This window comes from Sphaerodactylus townsendi, linkage group LG04 (genome assembly GCF_021028975.2).
Source record: "Sphaerodactylus townsendi isolate TG3544 linkage group LG04, MPM_Stown_v2.3, whole genome shotgun sequence".
NCBI lineage: Eukaryota > Metazoa > Chordata > Lepidosauria > Squamata > Sphaerodactylidae > Sphaerodactylus > Sphaerodactylus townsendi.
In genome coordinates, this window is record NC_059428.1 from 15,664,733 (window position 1) to 15,687,599 (window position 22,867).

Sequence of the window (22,867 nt, forward strand, 5' to 3'; positions counted from 1 at the left end):
CAATGCAAGCAGGTAGAAGCAGTGGTGTAGGGGTTCCCTCAGGGTCTCCGAGTCTGCTTTTCAGGGAAATGCAGCCATGCTCGTCTTGTCTCTATGACTCTCTTAAAAGGGCAATGCATTGCCCTTTTAAGACAGTCATAGAGACAGGGCTCCTTCGAGCTGGCAGCTTCCCCTGGAACCGGGTCCTCAGCCCATGCACGCTTTCCCTCTTGGGTTTCAACCGCATTGAACCTCGCCTTTTCTTTCTCTTTCTCTCTGTCCCCAGCATGGCCAAGCAGCTTAAAACGAGTTGTGAGTCCAAGCTAGGTATTCTCTTCTATCTTAGAAGAGTTTTTGAGTTCTCCTTTGTCAGGTTCATTGTTTTTAAAAGGAGGGGTAGAAGTTGGAAAGTACACGTTTCAAGCCTTTCAGGTGGGGGAACTGTGAACAGTGGGGCTAAAAACTGTTAAATGCAAGACGTATACAATCTGTGATGTTTTTATCAAAATTTCAAAGTATAAACCAGTAACAATCGAGACTGGGTAAAAGCCAGATCTGGATTTTTATACAGGAATGAAATGAAAGCACCACGATACTGTACAGTATGTCTCAATCTAAAGGCAGAATCACAAAAATTACACTTTGTGGGGCCACAGTGATGCCAAAACATGGTTAAAAGCATGGATCCTCAAGATTTTTGCACTAGGTCACCCCAAAACTACCATCAGATCACAGGACATGTCCCTAGCCACAGATCTGAACACAACTGTTGTGAATCTGATGTGGCACCATAGTGATGCAAAAACGTGGTTGCAAAGCATGGATCCTCATGATTTTTGCACTAGATCACCCAAAAATCACCATCAGATCACAGGACATGTCCCTAGCCACAGATCTGAACACAGCTGTTGTGAATCCGATGCATGTGAATCCGATGCAAAAACATGGTTGCAAAGCACGGATCCTTATGCTTTTTGCACTGGGTCACCCCAAGATCACCATCTAATCACAGGTCATGTCTCTAGCCACAGATCTGAAAACCACAATCCTGAATCCGATGCATGTTAGTGCCACAATGGCGCAAAAACGTGGTTGCAAAGCACGGATCCTCATGGATCCTCATGATTTTTGTACTAGGTCACCCCAAAATCACCATCAGATCACAGGGCATGTCCCTAGGCACAGATCTGAGCACAACAATCATGGATCCTATGCACTGTGGTGCTATAGTGGTGCAAAACCTGGTTGCAAAGCACAGATGGCACCATAGTGGCGCAAAAGTGTGGTTGGAAAGCAAAAGTTTTTTTTATTTAGCTGCTGCATTTCCCACCCTAGACTCATTCTGCACATGCAGAATAATGCACTTTCAAACTTCTTTCAGTGCTCTTTGAAGCTGTGCGGAATGGCAAAATCCACTTGCAAACAGTTGTGAAAGTGGTTTGAAAACGCATTATTTTGCGTGTGCGGAAGGGGCCCTAGACATATATGCAAGTCAATGTTTTCCCAGTTTTTTGTGGTAAAATTAGGTGCCTCGACTTATATTTGGGTCGACTTATACATGAGTATATATGGGTACTCTGGACAGGCTGGATTGGGCACTCTTAAAAGACTCCATGAGGCTTGTTAATAAAGATGGAATGCTTATTTACAGATTTACAGATTTACAGAATATAAATTTCAGAGATTATAAATTAAACTTTTCTTTTTCTTTGGCAGAAATATTTTGATCAGTCTTTAGTTGTTACCGACAGATCTGAGTTAAATACCTTTGCTTTTAAAAACAGATCTTTGACTCAGGCCGTTTCTGCACGGCCCTTTTACTTATCGCCTGGGGTTGCCAAAAAAAGGCTTCCCCAGGCTCGTTTCAGATGCCGCTGCCGTAACGCAGCAGCGTTTACCTGATCTCTTCCCCTTCCCCAGGGCGCGGCCAAGTCGCTTCTAAACAACAACCCTTTTGCTGTTGTTGAGGGATCGTTTCGGCGGCGCTGCGCGACCGCCGGAAGACGCAGTCTTCGCTGTCGCTTCAGGTGTCAGAAGCCCTCGGCACACTGTCCTCCGACCTGTGCTGGAGGGCAGCGTGGTGGGGCTACTCGCAGGCCACGAGGGAGGACACCGCAGTGGGGCAGGGGAGCGCAGAGGTGCTCCTTACGCGGAGCCGCCACCCCGTCGTGCTCCTCCTGCTCGCCGCATGCTTGCGCGGCGTAGCAGACTTCGCCCCCACGCCAACAGAACTCCTGCCAGCGCGAGGGGGCCGTGCAGAAACGGCCTCAGTTTTTATAAAATTTCCTTCACTAAACTACTTTCTTCGGGGAAATCTTCCTTTTGCAGATCCAGACAAATCCTAAGATATCCTACTCCTTCCAGTAAAGAAGAGGCATACTGGGCTTCACAGAGCAGGCTCTGGAGTATCCCAACTGGATACCACTCCTGACTCTGCCAATTAAATAACACACACCCTCAGAAACTCTGTGGCTCATATCTAAGGCCCCTTCAGCACACGCAAAACGATGCGTTTCTAAACCACTTTCACAACTGTTTGCAAGTGGATTTTGCCATTCCGCACAGCTTCAAAGAGCATTGAAAGCAGTTTGAAAGTGCATTATTCTGCATGTGCAGAATGAGCCTAGGTGTTTTTCCTGCAAATATCTATAACCAAGCCCTCCATGTGTTTTAAGTATTGTTTTTGTGATTATGTTTTTCTTTGAATGAAGGCTCAGGTTTTAAACTCCTGGCCTTTCCCAGGCTTTCACCAGTACTGGCTATTTTGCCTTTTGTGAAGCAAAGGCCCCTTCCGCACACGCAAAATAATGCGTTTTCAAACCACTTTCACAACTGTTTGCAAGTAGATTTTGCCATTCTGCACAGCTTCAAAGAGCACTGAAAGCAGTTTGAAAGTGCATTATTCTGCATGTGCGGAATGAGCCAAAGTTCTCTTTCTCTCATTATGAGAACTTTTTCTTTCTTGCTCTCTGCCTTTCTCCCTGGTCTCCCCTGTCCCTTTCTGGTCTACAAACTCACCCTCTGTCCTTTATAGGCACCTGCAGTCCCAGCCAGCCAAACAGGTGGAGCTCAGGGTTAGCTTTTTACATTCCTTTCCTGTCAAAACTGCACTTTCTTAAGCAGTCTGTCACATTAACCCTCCCCTTTGTCTGAGCCAGAACGTACCTTAAGAGAGTCCATTGTCCATTCTGAACAGCACAAATAAGACGTCCTGAGGATGCAAAAAAAATCATCTTGGAGAGGAAATCCACACAGCTTTTCCACTAAGATGTCCTCAGGACATCTTTGTTTGTGGTCAAGCTGTTCTATTTTGAGCATGCTAAATAGCAGACCCCCCCCCCCCAAAAAAAAGAAAGTCATCTGCAAGATGTCTCCTGTTTGAATGTGCAGAGCCAAGGAAACAGGAGATGTTTTATTGTTCCATTTCAGTTTCTGGCTCAGCATTTTGCGGTGCTGCAGTGATTGTTTTGTTTTGATTTAAATGAGATATCTTTGTAGCCACACAGAAACAAAATAAGCTTCTTAGCCACTTGGAGGACAGGTCTGCATCCCATTAAGAAGCATTGGGTAGACCTGTCCTCTGCAGTATAAGAGAACAAACAGCCATGCAGAGGACTGGTCTACCTACTGTAATGCTTTTTAATGGAATACATGTCTGTGTAGCTACGAAGATATCTCATTTAAAACAAAAAGTAAATGGAAAAACTAAACATTGCTGGAACCAGCAGAACCAACTAAGTACAACCATGTACATGTTGGGCTGAAAAGACACCCAGAGGAGGAGCCTGCGGAGCAAATGGCTGCAATCACTGCAGCACCATAAAATGTTGGGCAGAAAACTGAAACTGACAAAAGAGCTTTGATGGTCAAGTGGGAGGGAAAAAAGCCTCCTCTAATGTCTGCTTTGCCCACAAATGAGGAGGTGGCGGCTTTTTTAAAGGTCTCCCCGGGACATCTTATTTCTGCTGTCCGGACAAGAAGCCACCTTTTTAAAAATGTCCCCCAGACACCTTCTGTTTGCATATTGTGCTGGATCTGTAGTCAGCATGTTCAAGGGTGAAAAAGGAAGTTACAAAATTCCTTGGAGCACATGACACATGACAATCCATGTCATGTGACTGGCCCACATGAACTGTGATCTTCTATGTATTGTTACAATTGTGGGTTTTTTAAAATATTGTTTTGTTATGTCTTTTTATCATGTTTTTTTTAAAAAAATATTGTATGCTGCTGAGCATGGGGGTTACACTGCCTCAAGAGAGCCGGTGTGGAGTACTGCTAAAGGGCAGTGAAGTCTAAACTGAAGAAGCCGGTTCAATTTTCCACTCCTCCACATGAAGCCTGCTGGGTGATCTTGGGCCAGTCACAGTAAAGCTTTTTGAACTGTTGCTTGTTCTTCTGGTTCTTGTTTTGGAATCAAGAGACGTTGCACTGAGGTCATGATCCTAGCAGGCCTTAGAGAAGACTCTTGTGGGAAGGGGGAAGGGCCATGGTGAGACATTTCCAGTGATGTGGTAGGAAAAATATCCACATCTCTTGGATCTCTGTTACCTCCACATGCAAAGGGCTAGAGCCCCCAGATTGGTGTTTGCCCAAAGCAAAGCACAATTTCAGTAGAAACTGATGTTCTAGTTATCAAATTATGAGGATTTGATTTCTCAACATACTTATCTCAATAAAGCGACACCCGTTTACAAAATCAATGACTCTGGTTTGCAGCATGTTGCTTTTCCCATCGGTATTAGCTCTGCAAATCCTGTGGGGATTTGGAATAACATGAAAATATATTCTGGGGTGGTCTTTGACTTGTCTATGAAGATGTACCACACAAGCAACCTCTATGCCAATATCTTCTGCTCCCCTTGAGGAGATAGTCCTCCTGTTTTGTCTCTGCAGGCTGTCGTGAGAGCCATGGACACCATCACGGACTACGTGAAGAAAGAGTATGAGGCCGATGTCACAGAATTTACATTAACAGGCGTGGGTCTGGTAAGTGTGAGTGGAATGCCTGAGGGGCTGCAGTTTATTGGCCTTTGTTACTTTTATTGGTGTGTGTTTGGGTTATCCCCCACATTCCATTCTCTCAATCTCTAATGTTTATCTTTATTTGCATAGTTTGTGTTCCACCTGTATGCCCTAATGAGGGCTCCTAAAAAAACTAACAGCTGCTGGGCGACTGTTTATTTCTTCCCCATCCATTTTCATCTCCATCGCCTACCCTTTTCTTCTTCTTGAAGGGTGGGTGGACCTCCTGGCTGACAGCAGCAGTTGACAAGAGGGTTAAAGCGATTGCTCCCGTAGCCATGGATTTCCTGAATTTCACAAAGGTGAGGTTGAACTGGCAGTCAAGTATCCAATCATAAAGAATAGCAAGCGGTACCTTGACATCCTTCATAAATTTGAATAATTTGGAATTACGTTTGATGGCACAGCAATTGCTTGTGACATTTTCCCATGACGTTTCTCACAGCTGCCTAGTCTCCGTCCCCTTGTCTGCTCAATGCAATCTAGGGGAAAAAAGAATTATTTCGTAATCTGTGTTATTTTCTTGCCTGCTTCTCACTCTCTGAAGTCTTTCAAACACCATTACCGAGCATATTGCGGCTGGTCGTATATGATGAGACCTTTCTATAAGATGAATATAACCAAAGAGTTGGACAACCCCCGTTTCCAGGAGCTGGCTTCTCACTTGGACCCCCTGGGTAAGGAAGCATCTTTGCAGAGACACATTAAGTTTTTGGTGAGAAAAAGAGCAGTGATGGGAAGGAGAGTTTCAGGGGGGCTCATTGACGTCCATCAGTGATGGAAAGGGGGCCCCCTCTTGTCTGGTAACGCTCTAGAGCCTATTTTAAATGCCTAATAAAGGTGGTGGTGGTGGTTGTGAAGGGAGGCCCCTCTCCTTCTGTGGTGAGCAGTGGCTCTTCTTCAGTTCTGCTCAACTGGAATCAGAATTGGGGTGGGACTTTCATCCACCTGCCATAGCAAGTAATCTTTGGATTTCCCCTCTCCAGAATACAATCAGCGATATGCGAATGTAACCAAGTACATAATCGTTTTGTCGGGGGATGAGTTCTTCCCACCGGACAACTCACGATTTTATTTTTCTCAACTGAAAGGCCCGAAACGTATCCTGTAAGTTTATACCCCAAACACCATTTTTACTTTCTGAAGGGAACAACTGTTGTTTTTATTCCTGAATCATAATAGTGGTAGGAATGGTGGTAGGCTGAGGAATTTTGAAAAGCAGCATAGTTTTAGATAGTGAGTAGCATTACATTAACTGTATCAACTGTATTAACTGTGTTCTCATCCAGTAGTCCCTTTGGGTGGCTAGATACCACCAGACTTGCATGACTCAACTAGGCCTGGCTTCTGACTACTGTTCAGCAACAGGTGCACAAGCAGTTAGAGCTTCGGGACAGGGTCTGGGAAATGCAGCTTCCAATTCGTGTCTTCCTGAGGAAGGACATTGGGTGATTCTGGCCTAGTCAAATACATTCAGGCTAACCACTCTCCGAGGGTGTGTGGGGTGTATTAAAAAGAGAGGAGAATAATGTAAGCGGCTTTGGTCCCCACTACGAAGAATGTTGGGGTACAAATACAGTACATAAATAATAAAAAATATCTGAAGAAGGGAGGCAGATAACAGGAAGGGTGGCGAACAGCTGAGAAGGAGAGAATGAGGCATGGAAAGGGGAAAGGACATGGGGGTTGGCATCCAACTGGCCTGGACCCTGTGGCCAGCAACCCAAATCTCAGTCATAGTTTTCCAAGGCAGAGGTTGCCAGGTGAGGCCAAATGGAGGAATAGGTGAATATGGAGGGGTAGATAGAAATAGGTTGGCTGTTGGGTGGGTATGAGATAGCGCTACCAACTCCAGGTTGGATATTCCTGGAGAATTGAGGGGTTGAGTCTGGTGTGAATGGGATTTGAAGTATAGTTATGGTCGCCAACTTCCAGGGTAGTTGCTGGATATTTCCTGGGATTCCAAGCAATCTCCAGGTGACACAGATCAGTTCACCTGGAGAAAATGGCTGCTTAGGATAGATGTTATGGCGTTATACTCTGCTGGGGTACCAACACCTGTCCCTCCCCAGGCTCTACCTTCAGATATCCAGGTACTTCCTGACCTGGAGCTGGGAACCCTTCTCTGTAGTGGGGAGACCCATTGTGATTTCTGCTGCTAGCGCTGTGTGGGGGAGGAGTTAGCAGGTATGTGGGGGAGGGGATAACGGGGCAGAGAGAGTCATGGAATGGGGGGTTCAAAAGAGAGAGAAAGTGAGAGGCACAGAGGAGAGAGAGAGAGTAAGAAAAGAGGTGGCAGGAGAGAGAAAGAGTGAGAGACAGAAAAGTAGGGGAGGAAGCAAAGGTGCAGGGAATGGGATAGCTGCTCTCGGGTCCCTGCGTGCAAATCTAGTCCTCATCTTTGCCAAAATTATGGGTATTTAAATCCAAGGAAATGAAGCCAGGAACAGGCAAGACACATCTTTCTTCCCATCTTAGAAAAGGCAATGGGAGTTTACTCCCACCCCCCCAATACACACAGATATTTTTTAAAAAGTAGCCACTCTTGTAACTTCAGGAAACAAATGCCCTTGGTAGTTTTTGTTTGGCAATTACAAAAGTATTGCTGTTTGGAGCCTTGATTCCTATCAACGAAAGGCAAGAGGATGGAGTAGAGCCCCTTCCCGTGTTTTTGTGGTTTTTGAGGGAGGGCTCATTGGAGCCAGGCCTGCATGCAATCACAGGTGACTTGTTACCCTTCAAATTACATGATGGACTCATCAAATCATAGAGTCATAGAGTTGGAAGCGTTCACACGGGCCATCAAGTCCAATTCCCTGTTATGGAGGAATACAAAATCAAAGCAGTTTTCTGCTGATGTTTCACCTGCATCTGTGGCTGGCATCTTCAGAGGATCTGAGGGTAGTAAAGCAAGTGGAGTATATATACCTGTGGGATGTCTTGGGTGGGAGAAAGAACCATTCACACTGGTTAAAAGTATAAAGGGTATAATTTGCAAGTGTAATTTGCATGTGTTAAATGGAATCAACCCAACCCGGAAACCCCACAACATCACGCCCCTTGCTTTGCTACCACCCTCTGAAGATGCCAGCCACAGATGCATGCCAAACAGCAGGAGAAAATGCTACTGCAACACGATGATACAACCTAGAAACCCCACAACACTCCAATATCTGCTTTGCCATGTTAGGAGTTCAAGTTCATCTTTTTTTCATTTCCCATGCTCTGCGCATTAGTGTAGAGACAACTAAGGCCATGGCTGATTCCTCCTGGCTGCTTATTTAAGGTTATTTCCCTCCCCTGTCGGGTTCTTGAACTATTTTCAGTTCTCTCTATAACCTTTGGACTATTATCTCTAGCACTTGATGAACTCTTGCCTGCTTGAATACTGTCTCCCTCCTATACATAGATCAGTTTAAAATCCTCCTGATCAGGTTTGTGAGCCTCCTAGCACGAATTTTTCTATTGACAGCCATAAAGTGCAACCCATCCCTTGCCAGTAGTCCATCGTCATGAAACCGTAGACCATGGTCCAGGAAGCCAATATGTTTCTGGCAGCACCACCTGTGAAACCAGTTGTTCACCTCCCCTATTTTTCTTTCCCTCTCTGGGCCATGCCCTCCAACTGGGAGGAGAGATGAAACGACAGCCTGTGCATCCAAATCCTTCAGCTTCCTTCCCACAGCCTCAAAATCTCTTGTGATGTCCCGAAAGCTCCATCTTTCACTGCCATTTGTTCCCATGTCAATCAAAAGAATGGAATAACAGTGAGCAGGTTTGACAAGTCTTTTCTGCCTCTCTGTGACATCATGGATTTTTGCCCCAGGTTCACAGCACAGCTTTTGAGTCATCTCGTCAGGCCTGCAAATCACTGCTTCTTGTCCCCTCAGGGAATCCCCTACCAACATCACATGTCTTCTCTGGGGTTTTGCAGGGACCATTCCATAGGTTGAGCCTTCTGTCACCTGCACATTATCTGAAGGTTGACTCTCTTGCTCCTATTCCTGTTCCTGATCCCCACTGACAAGAGAGAGAGAGAACTTCAAATCTATTCTGTAGCTCCAAACTCACAGGATGTTCCCTGGCCCCTCTCCTTCTATGAGTTGCACTCCTCCAATTGCCACCTCCTTTGTTTGAGAGCTGCCATCCTCCTCTGAGAGATTGTCATTTTATTCACCACCACCCTGTACAATCTGCTCCACTCTGTCCAGAAAATCCTTATTCTACTTAACAGACAGAAGAGTAGATATTTGCGCCTCAAGCAGGTGGATATTGTTCCAAGAGAGGAACAAATTTGAACTTGCTACAGGTATAGCTACCCTCATCCTCTAGCAAAAAACTAGCATACCATAGCTGTTGCAGGTGACAGCAGCAACTCCCCAACCATCCATAAATAGTCCAGAAGCAGATGTATCAGCCTCCCTTTCAAAAAGACTTTCCTAAACTTCCCCTTAAAAGACTGTGCATTAGCCTTTCCTGTTTAGCTAAGCCCCTGTTCACTGAGCTCCAGAGACTGAGATATAGGTCATTTCGGCACAGCACAATTAAACTGGGTTAGAACTGGGATTGTACATACTGGGGCTATTTTATCCTGGTTTCTGCCCCTTCACAGCTCCCCACTTCTTCCCAGGAGGCGAGTTAGGGCTCAGAGGTAATACTCCATTTTGTTTCACACGAGCACACACTGGCAGATTGCAGGGAGGCAAATCTGAGCATGCCCTGTGTCCTGCGATTTGGTTCACTGTTGTTTTTGAGTGGCAGCAGCGAGCAGATCTGAGCATGTCTGGTTCTGATTGGCTGTTGATTTTGAGTGGCAGTCAGGCGGGGAGATCAGGTGGCTAGGTGGGAGAAATAAACTGGTCCTGCCCCTGATTGGTTTTTGCACGGTAGGAGGCACAAGCAGGGTCACACCGTTTTTCAAAATAACCTCCAAACTGGCAATTTTTGAAAGCCCCAGACTAAAGTAAATGTTGTGGGACAACACTGGGGCAGGCCCACTTCAGCTTCGGGAATGGTGCAGAATTCTCGGCTGCACAGGGATATTTTCCTGCTCAACCCAGGATATTTTGACCATGCAGAAATGGAGAAGTCTCTACCCCCAGGCAAGTCTCTAACTCACCTTCTAACTCTAACCCTTTAAAAAGACTGGTTCTTAGTGATAAAAACTGCACTCAAAAACCCTCAGAGGCCCTCAAAGAACAAACAAACCATTGTCACCATTTGGGGCAGAGCAACACCCATCGTAGTCCTGAAATTTGAGATCAATTTCGAAACTCCTTGCTTCAGTTTCTAAGGATTTATGCCTGTCACAGACAACCTTGGGTTCCAGTTGAAAAATGAATGGGGAGGAGGCATCTGGGGGTTACATGGTCCAGGATATCTGAAATCCTTTCTTGTTTGACATGCTATTTGCACAATCATCCTGTAGCTAGTGGACAATTTGAGGCTTGTAGCTTTGAAGTACACATGACACAAATGGATGGATGCAATCTTTTATTAATGTAGATATAAGGTGGGGAGGGTAGGACAGGAAGAAAATGCATTTTATTGGGAGAAAAATTCTCTATGTTTGAACATAAGCAGTTGAGTGCTTCATACTTAATTACTGTTCCTTTCCAGAATCATGCCAAACACTGATTATAGGAATTTACGGAAAAACAAACTCATGGAGAGAACTTTGTCTTTCTACTTAACAGTGGTTGAAAAGATAAATGAACCTCGCAATATCTCCTGGGAGATGAAAATGGTAACTCAAATTCATATTCAACGATCATCTGCTGAAAGATGCAGACGTGAATTTAGTTTCCTTTTTGTGCCCAACAATTGAAAACTGTGTTTGGAGGTCTTGTTTTATTAAAAAAATCAGAACTTGGCTTGGTACAGAGAAATAGGAAGGGCAGCCCTAGATGCTCTTTTCTGACATCCCAAGCTGCACTGCTCTCTTCCTTCCTTCCTTCCTTCCTTCCTTCCTTCCTTCCTTCCTTCCTTCCTTCCTTCCCTTGTGCTAGCCATGTTATTACAGATCTTAAAGTAAGGTTTTTTAAAATAGACTTTTGCTGTGCAGTTTTATCTTTTCCTTCTATCAGTGATCCCAACTTGGGTGCCCATAGGTGCCGAGGTTCCTACCATTTGGTTTCCTGGTGTCCATTTGCTTCTTGTCCAAAGCATCTCTTCCCCAATGCAGAAAGCTAATCAGGGCCTCCAAAATCCCTAGGGTATGATTTCCTTTAAAATGTAAGTGTTATGTTATATTTCTATACCACCCGCCCCTGAAGGGCTCAGGGCGGTGCACAACAAGATAATAATGCAGTACATATCCAGTAGTCATATCATCGGCAACATCAATAATAAACAACAATCAATAAACCATGGACAGTATTTCAATATCAGCAATAACATAATCAATATAATAACATGTTATAACAACCCTCATAACAAAACATAATCAACATCATACATCAGAACAACACAACAATTCTTAATGTAACAGTCCAAAATATTCTAACAACATAATATAACATCACAATCCTCAGTAATAACATCATCACACAACATGACAGTAAAATAACATCCTAATATCCCTATAACAGTGGTGGCGAACCTATGGCACGGGTGCCAGGGGTGGCACTCAGAGCCCTCTCTGTGGGCACGTGCAGAGTTTGTCATGTGGGGGGAAACTGCCCCCCCCACATCTAGGCTGGCCTGGGCTGCTGGGCCTGATTATTAGCATTAAACCTAAGATCTAGTTTTGGGGAAGCAGTGTAGGTTACCCTGTTAAGCGCTGTTAAACCCCACTGATTTTCATGCAAAGAACTAAAGCACGAGTAAGCTCGGTTGCTGGCAATGGGGCTTGCTTCTGAGTAAACCCTCCTAGGGTCGTGATTCACCCGTTTAAAGAGTTGCAGGTTGCTTCAAAGCAAAGCCACCGACTACCACCAAGCTTACTCCTGAGTAATGGATGCTTTGGAGCCAACCGTTTTTTCTAAACTAAAACCTCAGTATTCAGGTTAAATTGCCGTGTTGGCACTTTGCGATAAATAAGTGGGTTTTGGGTTGCAATTTGGGCACTCGGTCTCAAAAAGGTTCGCCATCACTGCCCTATAACATCACTAATAATTACATCACCATATACCACTTAATGATAACCAGTAAGAACCCAACCAACAGGACAGCAAAAATCGTATTATAACAAGGTTAGCCTAATGCAACCTTAGGAAAACCAGATAGCGGCTACCTGTGAAGAATCTAAAATACTACTGCCTGAAAATTTAATAACACTACTTACTCTAACCAGTAATACAATTTGTTACCAAAAACTATACCTGGCCTAAGGAAACAGTCTAAATGAGAGGATTTATTTACTAAATGAGTGGAGGCAGATGCTTCCAAACTTCTGCATGGAAGGACCACCTTCTTTTTATGTACCTGCTGCCTCAGGTGGAGGGAATTGGGGGGCGGGGATTGGTATTCACAGGCACAAAAGCACCTCTAAAAAGACCCAGAAAGGTAAGGAAAGTTCCAAAAATTCTGGATAATGGAAAGCACGCTCTCCCTAAATGTACACCCAGTATTAATCTGAAAATCATTGATACTCACTTAAAATATGCTTACAATATATGGCTAAGCTAACTGATTGGTATCTTTTCTTAAGCTTCAGGGGATCTCCTCCAACGTTAACCTCTTACAATGGAGGAAGATACCTTAGGCAGGAAGAGGACTCAGTGAATGGAAGAATACAAGCCACTTGGGAGTTCTACCAAGAGTCTATTTACTTAGCTCAAGGTTCTACTTCCAGTACTTCTGGCCTGGAATAGTCTTTCCTAATTTTTAAAGGACTTCTTACACTTTACCCCAGACTACCCTGGTCATAGATTAACTGTATCCTAATGCATCTCTTTCCATACTAGGTTATTCATGCAGAAGTCCATGAAATGATTGCCATGGGGGGAGGGGGGCGCATTGGGGAGTGATGTCCTTAAGCCTTCCTGCTGACTTGATCCATGAGGAGATTTTTCCCTCCAAAATTCTAAGGGTCAACTATGCTTTGACTGAGCTGCCCTTTTGTTTGTCAAGATTTAATGCAGTAGTGTGAATGTGTTAATTTAAACTTTGCAGATACACTTTAGGTTTTTCCCACTATTATAAATTCAATTAAACATTAAGAATAATCTTCAGTTGTTCAACTAGTCACTTCACAAACAGGAAAATTAGCAGCTGTGTAGACACACCAAATTAATCTTTTCCCTAATGTCAGAAAATAAATAATAAACTGGCATCAGAGGCTTGTAAAGTTTAAACAAAAAATCTTTTTTTTAATTTAGAAGCTTCACAGTTGAGTGCAGATTTAAGCTTGTCTAATACTCCCAGATGCTAGTCTAATACTCCATTCTCTAAGCTGATCTGACACACCGAGGCTTCTAGAAAGGCTTCTAAAGAGTGGATGGAGCTTTGTTTTTTTTTCATCTCACCAACATCTTTCTCTCTACCTAGACAAATTCTAGCGGAACTATTTCTGTGACTGCCTACAATGTCAACAGAGTCTATTCTCACCATGCTGGCACAGTTGATAATACCAGGTAGGGTTATTCCAATCACATTGATCTTCAGTGGATATGTGGTCGCTGTTCAGGTATTTTTCTCAGCAGATAGCACATATCCATCTTCTGTCTTTACCGCTGCTAGGCGAGACTTCAGGATGAGGAGAGCAGCTGGCAATTCTTCCCAAAACAACCCTGTAAAATGGATTCGGACAGACGTTGGAGAAGTGGTAGGTATTTCTCCTGGACCCTACTGATTTGGGAACATGTTGCTGCCTTATAAGACAGAGTAGTTTGTATTCCACAACATGCCAGTGGAATATGTTGATGTTCTGAGATCTCCCCCCTCCCCCCTTCCTCCTCTTGCCAGAGCATATTACAGCCTTGGAAAAATGTAATCTCTGGGATGAAATGACTTACATGTGCGAATCACTTTGTGAGCTGGGTCTCTGCAGTTGGGGAGGGATTAGGGAATTCAGTTGTCTTTTCTGCCTCTTGCAAACATGGAACTCCCCTCATAGAAGAGAATGAAAGAGCAAGTTGGACAGCTTTCCCTTCCCTGCTGTGGCTTCCCAAATGTCATGTTTGTTAGTATGCAAATATGATCTTAGCACAGTGTGCCAATGAAACAATACAGAGATTTGCAAGGCTCAGTTAAAGTGGGATAGGATCCATACATGTATGTCTTTTGTATTAATGTAAGCATTCACTCTGCATTTTCTTGTCCTGGGGATGAATGATGAGCAAATACACATGTTTTCTCTCTGGCATTTTCCATTGTGCCTGCTCAAAGTGCCCTAGTAAATAAAATGTACAATAAAATGACCACGCAACAGCACTAAAACAAGCCATAAAAATACTATATAAAAACTGGTCAAAGCACAAAAAGTGTCAAACAACGTTCAAGTCACTCTCAGAAAAAAGGTCCTCAGTGTTGAGTTAGATTATTAAAAGCTACAACTTAAGTTTAAAATCTCTTTCATTCCATTATCTGTAAAAGGAAAGATAAAATATCATGTGCAGTGTGCAAACAGCTTCCTTAAATGTCAGCGTGGCCACTGGCTGATCAGAGCCTTTCAACGGTTCAAGGAAGGGCAGGAGGACAGCTTGACAAAACCATGCTATGTTCCATTAAAGAAATGTTTAGACTCTGGCTCCTTCCGCATATGCAGAATAAGGCACTTTCAAACTGCTTTCAGTGCTCTTTGAAGCTGTACGGAATAGCAAAATCCACTTGCAAACAGTTGTGAAAGCGATTTGAAAATGCATTATTTTGCGTGTGCGGAAGGGGCCTCTGGCAGAAAGGACTTTGCGAAGCATTTGTTGTGAGGGTTTCAGGTGGTGTTGCCACAGTCTGATTATCTGTATTCCTGATGTTTCGCTAGCATGTTTGGCTAGCATCCTCATCTCTGAAGATGCTAGCGGAGCCTCAGGAATACAGATATTCAGACCATGGCTACATAACCCCAAAACCCTACAACCTCCAGCAATTTATGTTTCATAAGAGGGTGGGGGTAGATCAGCTTGATAGCATAAACAATAATGTAAATAGGCATTTCCTGCTTACTATTATGGTAGGTCTACTGGTGCAAGGTAGCTAGTCTGGGTATAAAAGTAGTGTCAGCTGGTGTTTTGTACTGATTTGAGTGTTGAATTCCCTCCTTTGTTCTGAAGACCTATGGGGGAACTTGGGTCAGTCACTCTCTCTCAGCTTAACGTACTCCAGATGATCATTGTGAGCATTAAAACTGGGATCATGGCCATGCGTACTGGCATAGATCTTTGGACAGTGGTGGTGGGGGAAAAAATCAAACAAATCTACATTGCTTATTAGTTAGAGAGAAGGCATAACTTCCCACAAGTCCACTTAGTGTCATGGCTGAGCAGGAATTTGAACCTATATTTCTCAGCTCTAAATACAGCTTTCTAGTCAACGATCTGCCCTTCCTGTTTTCTTGGACCTCCATCTTGGCTAAGAACAGAATTTGGTTGGATGCCGGAATATCCATGGCTAAATCTCTCTGCCATATCTTATTAGTAAATTGTCAAGGAAAGTGGAGGCTTTTACCCATTGGGATTGTCATAATTCCAAATCTAACTCACCTTGTTGGAAAGGACATTATTTTTTCCGCTTGGAAGGAAACACACATGATACATGTGGGAAAGTACAAGCCCTAGGAAAGCAAAGAAACTGAAGAAACATCTTGCAGTGGGGAAAAGCAGTTTTTCACTCAGAGTGCATTTCTTTGTTGAATTGAACTACATTAGATGAATGTTCGATGATGTGGAGGTGCACCAAGAAGCAGTTTTGAAAGAAAGAATAAAGGACTTCTGACACAGAACACACTTTTCTGACAGGCAAGAAGTCCTTCCCCGTAACCTTGATAAGCTTTTTGACTATTGCTATTAAGGCCCATTAAGGCAAGAGCCTCAGAAATGCAAAGAAAAGACCATTCCTTTTGACAAAGGTAGACTGAGGCACAGTGAGCAGAATCAACCTGACAGATCTTTCTACAGAACCCAGACTCTTGTGGCATTTGGATTGGTCTCAAGAAAATGTCAGGTAGTGAGCAGGACTTTCAATGGTAGCTTGGGTATTCTTGGAGATTTGGGGGAGATACTTGAGGAGGACAGAGGTTGGGGCAGGTTGGAGCTCAGAGGGGAGTTGGTATGAAGAGTCCGGTCTCCCAAGATTCCATTTCCACAACGGAAACTGAAGTCCCCAGGTGTCAGGATGCCATTGGGGTGCAGGGACTGCTTGTGTTTCTGGGTTTCGGGGGGTAATGGGGTCTGAGGTTTTCTGTATTTTACTGCGTTGTTCTGTGCGTGCTATTAGCAGGTGTTGGTCAAGGCCACCTCCAATTGACTTTGCTGTTATCTAACTGTCTGCATATTTCTGTTGATGCTCTCATGGGAAAAGAAACCAGCTCACATGGGAGGGGCCATTTGTGTGTTCTTAAACTACCGTATGAACGGGAAAAGTCAGTCTGACTTTTTCAAAGCTATCTTTCAGTTGAATAAACCTTTGTTTTCCTCAAGGTGTTGTTTCAATACTTGGAGTTCTGACACCAGGCTACCATTCAGTTGTAATTCTAGGAGAACTTCAGGCTCCACTTGGAGGTTGGCTAATAGCAAGTGATGTGAAAGGGCTCACCCAAAGGTATTTGACAGCCACTGCCACTCATAGAAAATAGTGCTTAACCTTGATAGGCAAATGGGTAGACTCTGGATAAGGCTCTTTCAAGTGTTCATGAGATGGTGGCAGGTGTTGCAGAAGATGCCGTGGAAGAAGAAGGCATTTGAAATGCCTAAACTGCTAGAGAACAACTGAAGACTTCTCTGGCATGCACAACTCCTTGGTGTCCTTTGATATCTTCAGCTTAAGCACACACTTGAACACCTGAAGCTGCCTTATGTTGAATCAGAGGCCTTTCCGCATGGGCGGAATACGGCGCCCTGGGGATGGCAAAAACGCCGTCCCCAGGGAGCCGTTCGCACAGGGGGCGCAGCTGCTTCGCAGCCGTGCCACCCTCGCTCCGCCTGAGCGGCGCGAAGCCACCATTTTCCAACCTCGCTTCCCCAGCGAGGTTTATGGAAAACGGTGGCTTGGAGGCACTGCCGTGCGAACAGCAGGTAAGTATTGTTAGGTAAGCATTGGGAAAATTATTTGAATACTTGACATTGCGTGGCTGGAATTCAAGGACATTTTTTGAGTTGGCAAAACTCCCCCTGCCCTGCTTCCACTGTGACATAGCGAGCCACTCTCCACACCAATCTGCAAAATGTAGACATATTAAGCTTCCTAGGCAATATTCAGTTGTTGTATGTCTTCCTCTTCTGTCATCTTCATGCAGAAAAAAAATGTTTACAAGAAAGAAATGACCTTTCCAGGAAAAGGATGGAGAGGGTTTTTCTTTCAGGTAAGTATCTCATATTTTGCCCTTTTCTCTCCCCTCTTCCTTCCCTTGTCCAGATACTAGACCCCTTCCACACATGCAGAATAATGCCCTTTCAATCCACTTTCCCAATTGTTTTGCAAGTGGATTTTGCTATCTCACAAAGTAAAATCCAGCTGCAAAGTGCAGTGAAGGTGGATTGAAAGGACATTATTCTGCACGTGCGGAAGGGGGCTAAGTTCTGTCAGATGTGTTTATGCCATGCATTTGCAGCACAGTCTCACTCACAGAGGCCGAGCAGGAGGGAGTGCTGAGGGCTCACTAATGGCTGCTGATAGCCTAGGCACTCGCCCCCCCCCCACATGCACACATAAGCTCTTTAGGCAATTCCTGTCAGGAAACGAAGGCAGCCACCTTTTTGAGGGAAAATGGAACTCTGAGAGGCTTCTTAACAGTCAAACCAACAAGAATTTATTTACAGGCTTGTTCTTCTCAATTTGATGGCACAGAGAGGTTTTAAGTGGTTCTTTTTCTGAGGCAGAGAATACTTAGATGTTATATTCAGATCTTAGTACTTTTACTTTAGCTGTTTCACAAAAAGGCTGTTTCAGTTCTAAAATATACTTTCATACACTCAGTTAAGTCCTTCAGGGCAAACCTTTCCTACATAGTCCTGAACAAGATCCTGAACCACCCACCCTTTCCTCTTCAGGGTTTTCCCACTGGGGTGGGACAGAGCAAGCCTGGGGTGTCTCTAAACACTCTCTTGACCCTGCCAATTATACTAAAACACCATCAGGAACTTTCCAGTCCCATTTCTAGATGCTGCCTCCTCTGCAACAGTTACCAAGCACTTCGTGTGGTCCTAGGATTGCCCCCACGAATGGGTTTTCCCTCTGTTCTTTCACCAGCACTTGGCTACCTAGTCTTTGGTGAAGTCAGGATCTTTTCCTCTCAGCTTTTGAGAGATTTCTGTGAGAACTCTGGCCACCAAGCCTCTTGACGTTCACTGACACGATCTGTTGACTGACTCTCTCTAACTCCCACATTTCCTACCATACCTACAGGCTTAGGGCTTTGTTAGTCATATAGTTTCCATACTTGAAAAGTGTTTGGAAGAATTAGGCTTACAAGCCTCTAATCCATTGCTATGCCCAGACTGTGGATGGGTCAGGATCCTGAGCCACATGCATGTATTGGACCTGTTGCATATGTTTTCATTGTTGCTCATTGTTAACTAGGGCTTCCCCTGGCTGGAGTTTGGCATGCTCTTTCCTGGGACCGGGCTGGTGGGTTTAATCTCATCACTGGGGTGAAGGCCAGGTGGCTTATTGTAATCAATTGCTGATAGGAACGCACTGGTACCAAACATAATGAAGCTTTCTCACCAGATGTTCAGGCCTTGTGTGAACAGGGAGGGGGGATACTGGGTAATACTGACAGATTGCTACGCTTTAGAACATAAGAACATAAGAAAGAGCATGCTGGATTAGACCAGAGTCCATCTAGTCCAGCTCTCTGCTACACGCAATGGCCCACCAGATGCCTTTGGGAGCTCACCTGCAGGATGTGAAAGCAATGGCCTTCTGCTGCTGCTGCTGTTCCCAAGCACCTGGTATGCTAAGGCATTTGCAATCTCAGATCAAGGAGGATTGGTAACCATAGATCGACTTCTCCGTAAATCTGTCCAAGCCCCTTTTAAAGCAATCCAGGTTAGTGGCCATCACCACCTCCTGTGGCAGCATATTCCAAACACCAATCACACGTTGCATGAAGAAATGCTTCCTTTTATTAGTCCTAATTCTTCCCCCCAGCATTTGCAATGAATGCCCCCTGGTTTTAGTATTGTGAGAAAGAGAGAAAACTTTCTCTCTGTCAACATTTTCTACCCCATGCATAATTTTATAGACTTCAATTATATCCTCCCTCAGACGTCTCCTCTGCAAACTAAAGAGTCCCAAATGCTGCAGCCTCTCCTCATAGGGAAGGTGCTCCAATCCCTCAGTCATCCTTGTTGCTCTTCTCTGCACTTTTTCTATCTCTTCGATATCCTTTTTGAGATGCGGCGACCAGAACTGGACACAGTACTCCAAGTGCGGTCGCACCACTGCTTTATATAAGGGCATGACAATCTTTGCAGTTTTATTATCAATTTATCAATTCCTTTCCTAACTATCCCCAGCATAGAGTTTGCCTTTTTCACAGCTGCCAAGCATTGAGCCGACATTCCCATGGAACTGTCAACAAAGATTCCCAAATCCCTTTCCTGGTCTGTGACTGATAGCACTGACCCCTGTAGTGTGTATGTGAAGTTTGGATTTTTTGCCCCTAAGTGCATCACTTTACATTTTGCTACATTGAACTGCATTTGCCATTTCTTAGCCCACTCACTTGGAGCTCTTCGCAATCCTTTGCGGTTCTCACCACCCTACATAATTGGTATAATTTGGTATCATCTGCAAACTTGGCTACCATACTACCCACCCCTACTTCCAGGTGATTTATGAACAGGTTAAAGTGCACTGGTCCCAAAATGGATCCCTCAGGGTCACCACTCCCTACATCTCTCCATTGTGAGAACTTCCCATTTACACCCACCCTTTGTTTCCTATTTCTCAACCAGTTTTTAATCCATACGAGGACTTCTCTTTTTCCTTCATTGCTGAGTTTTCTCAATAGTCTCTGGTGAGGAACTTTGTCAAAAGCCTTTTGGAAATCCAAGTAGACAATGTCCTCTGATTCCCCCTTATCCACATGTCTGTTTACACCCTCAAAGAACTCTAGTAAGTTTGTAAGACAGGACTTGCCTCTGCAAAAGCCATGCTGACTCTTCCTCAGAAGGTCTTGCTTTTCTACATGATTTATAATTTTATCTTTAATGATAGATTCTACTAATGTACCAGGAACACGTGAGCTCCCAAAGGCATCTGGTGGGCCACTGCGAGTAGCAGAGTGCTGGACTAGATGAACTCTGGTCTGATCCAGCAGGCTCTTTCTTATGTTCTTATAAACAGATGTCAAACTGACTGGCCTGTAATTTCCTGAGTCCCCCCTAAATCCTTTCTTAAAGATTGGTGTGACATGGGATTTCAGGGATTTCAGAGATAAGTTCCAGTCTTCAGGGATTTCAGGGATAAGTTGCATATTAAAGTGAGAAGATCAGCAATTTCATGCTTGAGCTCTTTAAGAACTCTTGGGTGAATGCAATCTGGGCATGGGGATTTGGTAGCATTTAGTTTATCAAATGCTGCCGGAACTTCTTCCTTGTCTACCACTATCTTCGCTAGTTCCTCGGATTCGTCTCCTAAGAAGTTTGGTTCAGGTGCAGGAATTTTCCTCACCTCCTCTTGGGTGAAGACAGATGCAAAGTATTCACTCAGCTTCTATCATCATCATCATCATAATCACCATCACCATCATCACCATCATCATCATCATCATTAATTTAATACATAATAATAATAATTTAATGTGATTTAATACAAAATCTAGCATATTGATCTTGTTTGTTTTTGTATCAATACAATAATAATGATGGTGGTGGTGGTGGTGATGATGATGATGATGATGATGATGATGATGATGATGATGATGATGATGGAAAATGAGAAGGTCAAGATCCTGTGGGACTTTTGAATGCAAACTGACAAAATGTTAAAATACAATACACTCGACAACATAATCATCAAGGATAAGAAAGTGACCATCGTTGACAAAGCAGTCCCCAGTGACTACAGGGTCATTGAAAAAGAACATGAGAAGGTCACTAGTTATCATGATTTGAAAATCAAGCTTCAGCGTCTATGGCACAAACCAGCTGAGGTCATCCCAGTGGTAATCGGCACGCTGGGCGCCATCCTGAAAACACTAGAACAGCACTTGACACATCTTCGAATTGACAAAATTAACCTCTGTCAAATTCAGACGGCAGCCCTGCTGGGATCCGCATGAATACTATGCTGATACATTACAACTTCCTAGGCCTCTGGGTGAGGTTCGAATTGTAATGGCCAACAACCAGCTGAAGATCTGGCAGCTGTGAAATCTACCATAACAACAACAATCTCCCTGTCACCCTTTAGCACATCTTTTGTTCCTTCGTCATCTAACGGGCTTACCACTTCCCTAGCTGGCTTTCTACTTTTGACGTACTTGAACTCTTTCCAGAACGCTACAAGGTCACCTTAAGTGAGTTAAGACTATTCACCTGCTAAATAATAGTGATGGCGGGATAACTGGGAAAACTGCTGAATTTTTATCAGAACTGCTCAAGTCAAAGACATAATGGAAGCTTGATCACCTGTTCGGTACCAACCTTATGTGCTTTGTCCAGTTTTATGTCCTGTTTAAACCCCCCTCTGTCCTGTATTTTGTTTAATTTTTCTGATATGCCTAACGAAGGTCAGTTGAAGTTGAAGTTGTGACTCAATGTCACTTTCCATCACAAATACCCACTCTTGCATATCCCAAGTATCTTCTCTGCTAAATGAAACTGCAATTTCATCCACAGATTGTCTTTCCAAAGAGGAAGTTTGGTCATTTCATGGAAACAACGGAGATGCTAACCATGCCAGATACTTATCCATGTTCTGACTGCCATGGAGATGGATGCCGTGGAATGATAGTGTGACTGCCTCCAAGAGATCTTATTCCAGTCATTTTTGTTTCACAAAAGGGTGTTGGTGAAGGTAGATGAGCTCGGTGGCTTAAGTGATATAATAAATAGGTTTTTTTCCTGCCTGCTGTTATCATGGGTCTACTGGTGCAACATGGCCAGATGGGCTTTCAGCACAGTGTAAACTGGTGTGTTGATGTGATCTGAATACCGAATTCCCCACTTGGTCCAGAAAGCAATCTGGCTAAACTTGGGCCAGTTCTCTTTCTCAACTTAGCAAACTTCAGGGGATTATTATGGGGGTAAAAACTGGGAGCACGGCTGAGTTTTTGGCAGAGTTCTTCTGACAATATCATGTTATTTACTCAGAGGGGATATCTATCTCCTAAACAAGCTTGAAAGGTAGTTTAAGCTGAGAGAGTTACAACAAGGGCTAAAATTCCCTCAAGTCCACCCAGTGTTGTGGCTCAGCAAGAATTTGAACCTGGATTTCTGAGCAGTGAACAGAGCTTTCTAGTCTATGCCAGTTTTCTTGGGTCTCCATCTTGGCTAAGGAGAGAACTTAGAGGGACGCTGGCATATCAGTGACTGGGTTTCTCTACCATATTTTATTAGTAAATTGTCATGAAAGGAAGAGTCTCTTGCCCACTGTCATTTAAATAATTCCAAATCTCACCCACTCCCCTAGTATAGGAAGCAGCTTATCCAACTGAAGGAAAGATATCACATGCACGTAGGGCAATATTAGCCCAGGGAACACAATGGAATTGTAAAAGCAGGGGGAAATGAGGATTCCCTCACTGTGTGTTTCTATG

General features: G+C 44.0%; 1 protein-coding gene across 1 annotated transcript in view; it reads left to right on the forward strand.

Moving 5' to 3' along the window:
- LOC125431257 (autocrine proliferation repressor protein A-like) overlaps nucleotides 1-22,067 on the forward strand; it is a 315,545-nt gene extending 293,478 nt beyond the window's left edge. Inside the window, exon 12 of the mRNA XM_048494024.1 lies at nucleotides 21,948-22,067. Coding sequence (XP_048349981.1) covers nucleotides 21,948-22,067 — 120 coding nt within the window. The remainder of the gene's footprint in view (nucleotides 1-21,947) is intronic.
- The last annotated feature ends 800 nt before the right edge of the window (nucleotides 22,068-22,867 follow it).